Source organism: Castanea sativa, chromosome 6 (genome assembly GCF_040712315.1).
Source record: "Castanea sativa cultivar Marrone di Chiusa Pesio chromosome 6, ASM4071231v1".
NCBI lineage: Eukaryota > Viridiplantae > Streptophyta > Magnoliopsida > Fagales > Fagaceae > Castanea > Castanea sativa.
The window spans coordinates 33,806,729-33,820,402 of record NC_134018.1 but is presented as its reverse complement, the minus strand read 5'-3'; the positions used below and the strand labels follow the sequence as shown (position 1 = coordinate 33,820,402).

General features: G+C 37.5%; 1 protein-coding gene across 1 annotated transcript; it reads right to left on the bottom strand.

Moving 5' to 3' along the window:
* Positions 1–341: 341 nt before the first annotated feature.
* On the bottom strand, positions 342–6,701 carry LOC142639830 (uncharacterized). The gene is made up of 9 exons (XM_075813967.1): positions 6,653–6,701; positions 5,688–6,532; positions 5,149–5,332; positions 3,637–4,512; positions 2,803–3,290; positions 2,424–2,670; positions 1,731–1,876; positions 737–829; positions 342–599 (listed from the first exon to the last, which is right to left on the bottom strand). The coding sequence occupies exons 1-9, from the start codon at positions 6,699–6,701 to the stop codon at positions 342–344; spliced, it is 3,186 nt and encodes a 1,061-aa protein (XP_075670082.1).
* Between the last annotated feature and the right edge of the window lie 6,973 nt (positions 6,702–13,674).

Sequence of the window (13,674 nt, the reverse complement as noted above, 5' to 3'; positions counted from 1 at the left end):
ATCTTCTGAAAAATATATGAACTCCTCAAAGAGTCAAGAGCCATAACATAACACATAACCAACCCTTCCCCCAAAAACAGACAGTACTTAATGCAGTCATGCAAATTCTCTATGCAGGTCCACTAAAGGCTTAGGTTGTGTTTGTTTCAGCTGTAAAGAAAATTGGGAAAACAGTGTACACCATGCTTGCTATTTAGGATGGTCTAAAGATTCAAACGATAAATTATTTGCAATGCAAGAAAAGACAGAAAACCATTTCAAATACAACGCAAGAAAAGGCAGAAAAATGGAAATAAAATGAAATGCGAAGGAGAAGAAGAAACAAACTTGTTCAATCGAACTCAAGAATGGTTTCTTGTGTACTTTGCCCACATAGCTGCTGTGATTTCATCTCGAAACTGGGACATGGCTTGTTGTGCCTGACGACTAAAGGCTGACTCGTTCCCACCACCTCTAACTCTTGCACCACCCGAGGTACTTGCATCGCCAAGTTCCAAGTCTTGTCCTTCCCATGCATGAAACATTTCATTAGAGTGGCTATACATGCGGATAAAGTTGTGCAAAACGCAACAAGCGGTGACGATCAGTCGTTGTCTAGACTGTAAATAGAAGTGCATGTCATTAAGAATCGGGAACCTCGCCTTAAGCACTCCAAAACACTACTCAATGACCATGCAGAGTGAGGAATGCTTGTAGTTAAACAACTCCTGTGGAGTTCTAGGTTATCTGGCAAAACCTCTGAATTCTTGTGTGTGATATTTGATCGACTTGTGTGGTGGGAGGAATGCTGAACCAATGGCATACCCTGAATCGACAAGATAGTATGAGCCTGCAACAATACAGAAAAGAGACTTAACATGAATAGAGTAACTGACACTATAATAACATGAATAATTGCATTAAACATGGTATATATAGTGTTCACCTCTGGGCGGCCAAGGGAATTGAAATCCCGGATCGCCAAAGGCCTCCTACATCACCCACAAATCATGAGCACTACCTTCCCAGCCAGCATGTACATACATAAATCTCATGTCAAAATTGCACACACATATAACAGTTTGGGAAATGTCACTGGATCTATCTCGGTTGGCGGTACTTTTGCTGGCCGGTGCATGAACATTGATATGTGTACCATTAATAGCTCTTACGCATTTCTGTTGATAGAACATACATATCAACTGACTGGTCATAAGGTAAGAAGTGTATAAATTAATAATTAAAATGAAAAATTTCCATTGATTGCCACACTATGAAATGAAGCCCCTACTAACAAAAGAAGATCACATTTTGAAGTTTCATCGAGCCTACGTTTGGTGGAAGCAGATAGTAACAACTGACTCAAATACAACATGGGATCCCTTAAGACTAACCAAATTATTCTCTGACTCTAGAGCCCATATTATTACGACATGACAAAACCACTAACCATATCATCATTAACTCCACCCCTAAGGAAGAAATAGCTTTTATATATATATGGGTGGGTTACATATGATGTTATTTTAAGCAATATTGCACCATAAACATAAGATTTCGTACTCAAAAAATTGCCACTGCTGGACATATAACAAATTTTGTGTCAATTTGATGTTATTTACCATTCAAAGCAGAGTGGGTATAAGAAGAATATCTACCCCCTCCTAACAGTATCATCCGATGTACATATTTGTCTCAATTTATAACTTGTCATATCATTAAAGACATCTATAATAGAGATGTATTCATACCTGAAACCATGGGAAATACTTTGTATTTCCATGAAGATGATGTGGGAGCTCAACTGCATCCTGATCAGGCCTTATTATCAGGCACCCAACGAGTGAATCGCCCGTAATGCCCGATGGAATCTTCGTTGAATTGTTTCTAGTGAATGCTGGAATTGGTTTGCAGTGACCCTCATGTCAGCATTATGGCCTAAAATATATAAAAGTACGCCAACGGACTCTTGAATAGAGACAATTCCAGTGTCCTCTGTTAGAATTCAAGCTCTCATACAGTTCATCAATGGAGAAAGCAACCAAAGAACGAGAGAGAGAGAAAATGTATTCTGCTTGTATATTAAAATATCTGATGCTCTGCCTTTATATATTAGGATCAGAGAGGGAAAATACAACAGCTGTAGGTAAGGTTCTGATCTAACTAATTACAGGTGTCAAAACAGAAAAAAAAACTAACTAAATGCTAACTAAATATTATATACAAAGCTACATGTAGCTTAAGCATTTCTAATCTAAAGTATTTGTAAACTACTTGTAGTTTAGAATCATTTACACAGTTTAATATTCCCCCTCAAGATGAACTGTATATATTGATTAAGTTCATCTTGGAAAGAAGATAAAAAAACTGACTTTGTCCAAGAGCTTTAGTAAAAAGGTCTGCCAGTTGATGCCTTGTTGGTATGTGGAAAGTCTTGATAATACCAGTTTGAATCTTCTCTCTAATAAAGTGACAATCCACTTCCACATGCTTTGTTCTTTCATGGTACACAGGGTTGGCAGCAATGTACAGAGCAGCCTTGCTATCACAATACAAGTAAGCAGCTTGTGTATGATGCACCCCAAAGTTCTTCAATAAGGCAAGTAACCACACAATTTCACTAGTTACAGTGGCCATAGCCCTGTACTCAGACTCAGCCGAGGACCTTGAAACTACTTGCTGTTTCTTGCACTTCCATGAGATGAGAGAATCTCCTAGAAACACACAAAAACCTGAGACAGATCTTCTTGTGTCAATGCAAGCCGCCCTACCGCATCACAATAAGCCTTCGCCTGCAAATTTGAAGCCGCAGAAGGAACGTACCTCGCCCGGTGTTTTCTTCAAATACTTGATGATTCTATAAGCTGCTTGTAAGTGAGGAACCTTGGGAGAGCTAAGAAATTGACTCAATTTATGCACTGAATAGCATATGTCAGGTCTGGTCAAGGTTAAGTAAAGAAGTTTCCCAATTAATCTTCTATACTGGGACACATCTGAAACAGGATCACCAATAGAGTTGCTGAATTTTGCAGATGGGTCCATAGGTGTGCTTGCAGGTTTACTTGCCAACAAACCTGTATCAGCAAGAAGATCCAAGGTATATTTCCTCTGACATAAAGATATACCTTTGGTAGTTCTGGCCACTTCAAGCCCAAGGAAGTACTTCAATGTACCAAGATCCTTAAGTTTGAACTTACTATCCAAAAACTGTTTGAAAGAGTTCACTGCATCCACATCATTGCTTGCAATTAAGATGTCATCAACATATACCAAAATGATAATAATGGAACATCCTTTAACTCTGGTGAAGACTGAATAATCGATTTGGATTGTACAAACCCATGATCAACAATTGTGGTAGACAATTTAGCAAACCATTGTCTGCTAGCTTGTTTGAGTCCATACAATGACTTGAGCAATTTACAAACTTCCCCCTTGCTGCCAAACCCAGGTGGGGGATGCATGTATACCTCCTCATAAAGATCCCCATGTAGAAAGGCATTATTGACATCAAGTTGTGTCAAATGCCATCCGTAAACAAAGAAGAAGAGCAAGTAAGGTCCGGACAAGAACAAACTTAACCACAGGGGAAAAAGTCTCAAAAAATCAATACCCTCGGTTTGGGTAAACCCCTTAGCCACCAAACGAGCCTTATACCTCTCCACGAGCCATCGACCTTTAACTTAACTTTGTAAACCCATTTACACCCTATAGGAACCTTTCCAGGAGGAAGGGAACACATAACCCAAGTATTATTAGCTTTAAGAGCATCAAACTCAGCTTGCATTGCCTCTTGCCATCTAGGATCCAAGATGGCTTCAGTATAAGAACCAGGCTCCTTAGAAACAGAAAGAGAAATGGCAAAAGCCCTATGACAAGTAGAAAGTCTATCATAAGATAAAGTAGAGGAAATTGGGTAAAGAATACCTGAATTGGTGGAAGCACTAGAATCATGAGACTGAGTAATAGAAGCTGAAGCCAACACATGTGAAGAAGCCAAGTTACAATGATAGTCAAGAAGATAAGAGGGTGCTTTGTGAGGTCTAGAGGATTTTCTAAGAGGCTGAGGTGATGGTGGAGAGATATTATTAGGAATCAAAGGTAAAGTAGGGGCAGAATGAGACTGCTCTAAGTCATAAGAAAGAGGCACCAGGTCTGGGAATTCATCAGGAGGAGTGGCAATATCTGTGGTAAAGGCAGGATTGAATTCTGTAGAAACAGGTGAGGAAATTGATTCAGGCAGAACAGGTTGAGGTGGAAACAAAGAATTAGAAGATGGGAAAGAAGGAATAAAAGTGGATCTATTAGGCCAATGTTTAAACGGAAAACAAGACTCTTTGAAGACAACATCCCTAGAGACAAAACATGTCCTAGAAGCCAAATCATAAAGCTTGTAGCCTTTAGTACCAAATGGATAACCAAGGAAAATACAAGCCTTGGCTCTAGGATCAAGTTTGGACCTATCTCTAGCCAAGGTAGAAGCATAACAAAGACAACCAAAGGACCTAAGATGATCATAAGAAGGAGTCTTACCTAATAACATTTGAAAAGGTGTGAGATCATGCAAAAGAGGACTAGGAATTCTATTAATTAGGTAAGTTGCAGTAAGAACACAATCACCCCAAAACTTCAAAGGAAGGTTAGCTTGAAATCTCAAAGCTCTAGCAACAAAGCAAGGAGATGCTGATGCTTCCTTTCAACTACTGAGTTTTGTTGTGGTGTTTCCACACAACTAAGCTGATGTATTATTCCTTTGGAAGCATAAAAGGAGTTTAGAGCAAATTCAGGTCCATTATCAGTTCTAAAAATTTTAATAGGAACATGAAATTGTGTAAAAATCATATTATAAAAGGTCTGAATTAAGCATGAAGTCTCAGATTTTTGTTTCATTAAGTAGACCCAAGTACATCTACTATGATCATCCACTAAAGTAAGGAAATACTTAGACCCATTTAAAGAAGGTGTAGAATAAGGACCCCAAATGTCAGCATGAATCAGATCAAAACAAAAGGGAGAAGAAGAAGTAGATGTAGGAAAAGGCAACCTTTTCTCGCTTGGCTAAAGGACAAACAGAACAATCAAAAGTTTTATTAATATTGCAAGTAATGACATTTGGTACAAGAGATTGTAACAAGACTAATCTTTGTGGAGAAGGATGACCTAACCTACAATGCCATAAACTAGTCTTGTCAACAGCAGATGTACAAGAATTGAAACAGAAAGAAGAAAACCTAGACAGTTTGGCAAGGACAGTAGAAACAGATGCAGGCAGTGAAGCAAGAGATTGGCTTTGCAATGTGTAGAGTCCACCTTGCTTCTTACCCAATCCAATCATCTTCCAGAGCGGTAAGTCCTGAATAAGACAAAATTGTGAAAGAAAGATGCAACAACAGGAAGAAGACTGGGTCAGTTTACTAATGGAGATTAAATTGAAAGAGAAACTAGGAATGCAAAGCACATTTTCTAACAACAAAATAGGAGAAACTTGGACAGTCCCAATGTGGGAAACTTTTGCCATATCACCATTAGGCAACCTAACAGAGATGTGTACAATGGAGGTGATGGAAGTAAAAAAATGTGTAGAGTGAATCATATGGTCTCGTTGCACCACTATCCAAAATCCAATCACTAGAACTAATGTGGGTTGTGATCGCACTAGAAGAAAAAACAGAATAGTCTAAGGAAAGACTCGACCAAATACCCGAAACCTCATGTTCCTGAAGACTAATGGTCGGCTGAGTGATGATATTGGCAACTTGGTGTGTGTCAAAACTTCCTTCTGGTGGTGCCTGTGTACCAAAGTGACTGTGGGAATTCAACAACCCAAGCAATTGTTGATACTCAGATCGGGTCAAGTTCACACTTTCATCAAGAGAAGCATCAGCTGCTACAACATTATTAGCAAAAGTAGTAGCATGTGAACCCTTGTTCTTGAACTTATAACCAGGGGGGTACCCGTGAAGCTTATAACACTTATCAGCAACATGGCCCAAAACACCACAATGGGTACATTGTGGTCTGCCAGACTTAGCTTTGTTGAATGTCTTGCTAGAACCATTAGCCCTAATCGCTAGAGCAGAAGACTCACTGATATGCTTTCTTCCAACCTTTCTTTGCTTCTCATCTTGAAGTAAGAGAGAAAATACCTTGCTCAAAGAAGGAATAGGATCCATCAGTAGAATCTGCCCTCTAACTGTGGTATAAGTTTCATTGAGGCCCATCAAGAAAGACATAACACAATCTTCTGCTTGATGTCCACAAGAACAAGTTCTATAATCTGAAAGTTCTTGCCACAATGACTTAAACTTGGTGTAGTAGCTGTTGATGCTCAAATCCTCTTGTGCCAAAGAGCTAATTTCTTGCCTTAACTCAAAAATGCGTGGTCCATTTCCTTGAGAGAATCTGTGTTGTAAGTCCAACCAAAAATCCCTAGCTGTCTTGAAATAAACCACACTAGGTTGAAGATCCTTGGATACAGAATTGAACAACCAGGCTAGTACCGTGCCGTTGCATTTGCACCAAGCGTGTAGAGAGGATGATCCACAAATTGAGGCTTCAACAAAGATCCATCAATGAATCCCGCTTAGACTTAGCATCCAAAGCTATGAGAACAGCCCTACTCCATGTGTTGTAGTTCTCTTCGGTGAGAGCTTGTACAACCAAAGTGAAACACCAGGATTGTCATTATTGGACAAGTAATATGGACTAGCGTAATTCGCCATGGCCGAATTGTTGGAACAGAGGTACTTGAAATATTATCACTCATTACTTCAAATCGTAGACCAAGAATCGAAGAACTACACCTAAAAAAGATGAACTTTAAAGCAGAGACACCAAGAATCGATGAACTACAGCCCAAAAAAAGGGCTTTGAACCAAATTTCGAAACGTGTCTAAATCTCGAAGAGTTGAGAATGTAGACAATGAATTCAATCAAAAGAAAAACTTAAGGTTCTATTACAAGAATTGTGAAACAAAAACCCTAAGATTCTCGTTACAAGAATTGAGAAATGAATTTCAATGAACAAATCAAGATCCAATGTGAAATTCAATTTCGAAAACCCTAAATTCCGAATTTAGTTTGCTTAGAATTGCAAAGAAAATCGAACGAGAGGAAAAAAATTGTGCGTGAATCAAGAGAAAAATACAAAAAAATTCTACTTGATTTGCAACAATGCACAAAGAAGACAAAGAATCGAGCTAGAGTGTACCAAGAATGAAGACTCTGAAACAGCTCGGCTCTGATACCATGTTAGAATTCAAGCTCTCATACAGTTCATCAATGGAGAAAGCAACCAAAGAACGAGAGAGAGAGAAAATGTATTCTGCTTGTATATTAAAATATCTGATGCTCTGCCTTTATATATTAGGATCAGAGAGGGAAAATACAACAGCTGTAGGTAAGGTTCTGATCTAACTAATTACAGGTGTCAAAACAGAAAAAAAACTAACTAAATGCTAACTAAATATTATATACAAAGCTACATGTAGCTTAAGCATTTCTAATCTAAAGTATTTGTAAACTACTTGTAGTTTAGAATCATTTACACAGTTTAATATCCTCTTCTAACAAGTGCAGCTTTTTTAACTCACTGCACAAATTCGGAACACGTGCTTGGCCATGTGAAACGTATTATAACATGTTTGTGGATGTCCCTCAAGTGTCTCCCGCACGTACGACTTCTCGGACAGAGCACTAGTGCACATCAAAGTCTACAAATAGTGTGTTTGGATATAGTCAGCAACTATGGCAACGTAGATTGTCATTATTTCGTGTTCTACGTCACTGAATTCGTCATCTATGTCGCGGTCAGCCATTGTGGAATAACAACTACATGGTGATAGACGTTGTCAACAATTGATGAATTAATAATAGAATCAAGCTAAAAATGTATTTTAAACAGCAAGCAAGCATAAAGGAATTCCAACCATCAATTACACATGAAATTTGACATTTACAAATTCTGCACTTATTGGCATCCTCTACTATTCACAAATATCAGAACTGATTTACCAATTGATCACATAATCTCAGTCTACTTTATACACACACACACACACAGACAAAGAGATAGAGAGAGAAAAGAGATCAGAGAGGAAACTTATACAAACCCAAAAAAAGAAGTAAAGCCACAATGAATCTGAATAGCTTCCATCAATGAATCACATGGTTGAATTTATTGTCTTGGACAATAATAAAATGTTGCGTTGGTCCATACAACCACGTGGTTGAATATAATTGAAGAACCTAAAGCTCAATACCTAAAGAATTGTATCTAAGTTTTACCCATATGGATATGTTGGAGTGTTGTTTTGGAGTTGTTGTCCTTCATTGTTAATCATATCCAAAAATTTATTAATTAGTGTGATACTATAAGTGATCCAGATAATGGTGGATTTATCTTAGCTACTCAGTTCATTACATAGTTTTGAACCTATAGGAGCACGTTACTCAAAATTACGTGATTTTGAAATATTATCTGGGTTGATATTCATCTTCTCAATATCTAGATGCCAAATAAAATGTGAATAGACTGCCTTGATTGTGTATTGTTTAAATATATATCTAAAAGCTTGTTTTCTATATTATTTTTCCCTGTAATAAGCCTTTATTTTGGGTCATGTATCGCTCCAGAAATCAACTTATATATATTCGCACACATGCACATACACATACACTGCGCATACACACACATTGTTTATTTTACATATCTTTTGGGTGCGTATCTTCCTTCCACAGGTACTGCTATGCGTTGGAAGAATGTGATTCGAGTGCCACAATAGATTACCTTTACAAATCTTGTGATGGAACTGAATTTGAAAGGTCTTCCAATAAGCTTGATCTGAGATTTATTCTTGACTCTATGGAATTTAAACACCCACCAGAGACGTTGCTAATAAGGCATGATTTTTAACCTTACAATGGTACTATGGGGTTTGGTGCTTCATTTATTGGAAGTTTACACAACAATCTAGTTTGAGGGTTAATATATATATATATATATATATATATATATATATATATATATATATATATATTTGTTTAAATATATATCAAATGTTACATTTTAGTGAATAATCCTGCCAAAAATTTTCCTGGGCAAATGACTTGTAGACAAATGGAATTTATTGGTTTTTTGGATGGAAACATCCAAGGTTCAACTGCCACTCCCCTAATTAAAATGTATAAACAAAAATCCTGGTCTCTCAAGTAGCAAACGCACAACACCATATTAGGAGAAGATAACCCTGATCCAAGAAGTAATGGTCTCTATTTGCTGCCTATGTGCCAAAAGTTGTGATAACTTGTTGATGTAATTCAAAAAATGAATGTATCTGAGATTCTTAGAAAATGAAGTTCTCAATGCCACCCTTTGTAAAATGGAAGTTGCATTTAGAGTGAAAGTGATGCAAGTTCACCTAAGAATTAATTTCACACACACACATGCACGCACAAGATTAGGAGTTACCCTATTAATTTCCCCAAGATTAGAAAAAAATGTATTGATACGGTCCATTCAAGATCCCACATTTGAGCTTATAGGTAAAGTTGCACCAACTAAATTTATTCTAAAGCAATCATAGGTTAGACAATTTAAAAATCTTTGGCGTAAATGCACTTTTGGTTCATACATTTTGCACTTTTTCCATATTAGTTCTTACATTTTAATTTTACCACTTTTAGTCCCTAAATCAATTAACGCCTGACATTTAGGTCATTTTCGTTAGTCAACCAATGGAAATAGCTGACGTGGCTAACGATGGAATAAAAAAATAATATAATCACACAGTATATAATGCCACGTCAACATATAAATTTTAAAAATTAATTTATTAATTTTAATTAGATAAAAAATAGAAATAAAACCAAAAATCACTAAAATTAAGATCTAACAAGTATCTTGACTCTCTCTGGGAAGAGATCACAAACTGGGTTCAAATTATTTTCTCTTCCATCTCACTTTGTTAAATTAGCTTTTCTTCTCTCTCTCTCTCTCTCTCTCTCTCTCTCTCTCTCTCTCGTGTTTCTCACTCTCGTGGTAACTGGTGGTTCAGTGGCTCGTGGTAGGTTGAGATCAGGGTGGGATGGATTGAGATCAGGGTGGGGTGGATGGGTTGAGATTGGGGTGGGATGGGTTGAGGTTGGTCTAGGGTGGGTGGGTTGAGATAGGGGTGGGATGGGTTTAGATCGGGGTGGCTGGGGTTGAGATCGGGGTGGGGTGGGTTGAGATCTGTCTGGGATGGGTGGGCTGAGATTGGGGTGGCTGAGGTTGAGACCGAGTTGGGTTTGTTTATGGCAGTTGGGATGATGGGTTGTGGTGGCTGTGATGGTCGGTTGTGGTTGTTTGATCGGTGGAGGTGGTGGCTGGATTTTTCTGTGTTTGGGTAGAAATAAAATTTCTGGGTCTGGGTTTGGGTGGAAGGAAAATTTCTGGGTTTGTGTTTAAATTAGTTGTTTGGGTTTGTGTTTATGTTTGTTGGCTGGGTTTGATCGGTGGAGGTGGTGGCTGGATTTTTCTGTGTTTGGGTAGAAAGAAAATTTCTAAGTTTGGGTTTGGGTGGAAGGAAAATTTCCAGGTTTGTGTTTAAGTTTGTTGTTTGGGTTTGTCTTTATGTTTGTTGGCTGGGTTTGATTGGTGGAGGTGGTGGCTGGATTTTTCGTGTTTGGATAGAGAGAAAATTTCTAGGTTTGGGTTTGGCTGGAAAGAAAATTTTGTGTTTAAGTTTGTGTTCTTAAGTTCTTTGATCTGTTCTTCATATTCTTCCTGAGTTTTTTTTTTCTTTTTAAATTTTTTTATTTATTTAATATTTTTTTTAATTTAATTAATTAATGTGCAATTATATTATTTTTTTATTCCACCGTCAGCCACATTAGCTATTTCCGTCGGTTGACTGACGAAAATGACCTAAATGTCAGGCGTTAATTGGTTTAAGGACTAAAAGTGGTAAAATTAAAATGTAGGGACTAAAAATGGAAGAAAGTGCAAAATATAGGGACTAAAAGTGCATTTACGCCAAAATCTTTCAAGATGGCTTGGATCCTTTCAGTCTTCCATTGACTGATACATATACTGAATGCTCATATAGGAACGTAGACTCCCTAGTTTGGAACCTGGGGGTTCCTTCAAAAATCCATACTTGCCAAATAGGCATTGTATTTGTACAATAGAAATGACCTAATAAGCCATCTAGGTCTTGTAAGGAAGGCTTTGGTCAATGGTAAGAGCTGCTTCGTATGCAGTGTAAAAATTTCTTTTATGTATCCTATAATTTAAGAAGTTTTAATGTATCTCTTTCTTGGAATTTCACATGAGATTTAAGTTAAGTTTGTTAATTTAGTTGCTGCAAGAATTGCAAGAAAAACGAAAGCAAAAAATGAGCATGCAAGAAGAATTGGAGGAATTGAATGAATCATTGAGATCTAATAAATAGAACCTAGCAAAAGTTACTTCTGATTGTGACAGACTTCGATCATGGTGTGATGAAAAGGATAAGGCACTTTAGGTTAGTATTATTAACCTTGTGGATTTAAATTTTTTTTAAATTACCCTATTAACTATTTTGAAATTAATTACACACACGCACAAGAATATGAGTTCCCCTAGATTACTTAATACATGGTTTTGGCAGGTGAGGTTGTGTATCCATGGTTTAGGTGGGTCCAAAGGGCCTTTCCTTGGTGAGGTTCAATCATGTGGTTACAATGACTAAAATGAATCATTCCACAGAGTCAGGAATTGTGTAGAAAATAGAAATTGTCCAGAAAGCATTCATTTTGCAGAAATTGTGTGGAAATCAGAAATTGTGCAGAAAACGGAAATTGGCCAGAAAATAGAAATTTTGCAAAAAAAAAATAGAAATTGTGCAGAACACAGAAATTTTGCAAAAATTGTGAAAAAACAGAAATTGAGGCGAAAATAGAAATTGGGGAGAAATTGTGCGGTAAAAGATAAGTCACAAGTTTTTTATACAATAATAAGTCAACGACACAGATAGGTCTTAACAAGAGAAGGTAATAAACATAACAAATCACCGAATATAATGACATACATGTTCAAATATAATAACATAATTGTTCAAATATAATAACATAATTGTTCCTTAGCACAATGCAATGTGCCCCCACTAAACTATACAAGCAAGTCAACAAAAATTGGTGGTAGTGGTCATTAGCTTAGTAAACACTAACTACGGAAACTGGAAACTCTACAAAGCAACCCTTCACTTCCTCCCCTTCCTCACCAACTCCCCTAGAGTAAACTACTCACTAAATCCATCCAGCCCTGTCGTCTTTCTAGATTCAAGGTGATGAAAGCAGCCCTACTTTCGATCTTATGTACTTCGTTAAGGACCTTGAACAGGGTGTAATTATCAATATCAGGAATAGTGTTGAGAATTGCCATGGCCTTGGCCATTGAGAAGGGATCATGCATCGATGCAGATTATACGGTTTTTTGACTTTCACTTTCCTTTTCACTACGCCTTTTCCTTGACATCTATGTGAACTTCATGATAGCATCGGTGGCTCTATCAAGGGACCCTGCTTTCCTCTTCTTCCCTGTTGAGGTGTCGGAGTGAGCTAGCTATTTTTCTTTTGGGTTGCTGCATTGCCCTATATTTTGGGGGGGGGGGGGGGGAAGCTCGTCCACATCATCTAGACTATCAGGTTCAACACTGATGTGTACTCCTTGCATGAGGAAAGTAGCATCCAATTCTTGCTCTTCGTTACTGTTAGGGGCTGGTTGGGTAGAGGATATTTGTAACAATCCAGTTGTCATGCCCATGTTGAAGAGTCGTCCTAGCAACTCATAGTGGTCTAGCCCCTTTTTACGAAATTCTTTGCAGGTAGGGTTCAACTAGAAAAAGACAAGATGTGGTATAAATGAGATTAGAGACACTAGTATATACGGGATTGTTTACATGAAGAATTTACAAAATGAACGGCGTGAAAATTAATTAAACGTATAACACTCACCGACGCTGCGTGTGCCCAAGCCTCGTCACTACCTGTGATAGTGTTGGTAACAGGATCCTATCCCATTCTAGTTCGACCAATTAGTTGGGCAAACACATGGTATCATTTCTTTAACCGTTGATATTTTTGGCTTAATTGCTCTTTGCTATATTTTTTTCTGGTTCGTCGGCTAAACTCAGCTTGGATAACTATTCAAAGGTTTTTCTTGAATTGCCCAGAAGGCACGTTCCCTTTGGCATCTTCTTCCACCAACACATCAATGAAGTGCTTTTCTACTGGTGTAGGCCACAACTTGAAATCCTCAGCGTCAGATGGGTCTGCCATCTAATAAGACATACACACTTAAGCCATAAATATCCACTAACATGGATAGTAGGCATGACAGACTTTACATGGTTGCCTAGTAGATTCAGGTTTCTATTGTCCTAATTAGTTTTATGATTTCTCAACTTGAACCTAACCCTATGGTTTAAACTAGTAATTGCACAATAGTAAAATGATCGTTTGAACAGAAAACTCTACCAAACAAGTTGTAGCATTATGTATAAAAGAAAGTGATACATCTAGAGCAACACATAGTCAAGATTAACTCAAAGCAATTATTACTGGTATATTTAAAATCATTCTTTTGCAGACAAGTTACATACAGCGTGGAAAAAAAACCATATCTAGAATCACAATTATAAATGATTTGCAGGGAAGCAAATTACTAGTTTAAAC

Coding starts and splice junctions, on each gene's coding strand:
- LOC142639830 (XM_075813967.1), bottom strand. CDS start 6,701: ATGGCGAATTACGCTAGTCCATATTACTTGTCCAATAATGACAATCCT. Junction 2,671..2,802: donor TGAAGAAAACACCGGGCGAG/GTACGTTCCTTC, acceptor ATCTCATGGAAG/TGCAAGAAACAGCAAGTAGT. Junction 600..736: donor TCACACACAAGAATTCAGAG/GTTTTGCCAGAT, acceptor TTCTATTTACAG/TCTAGACAACGACTGATCGT.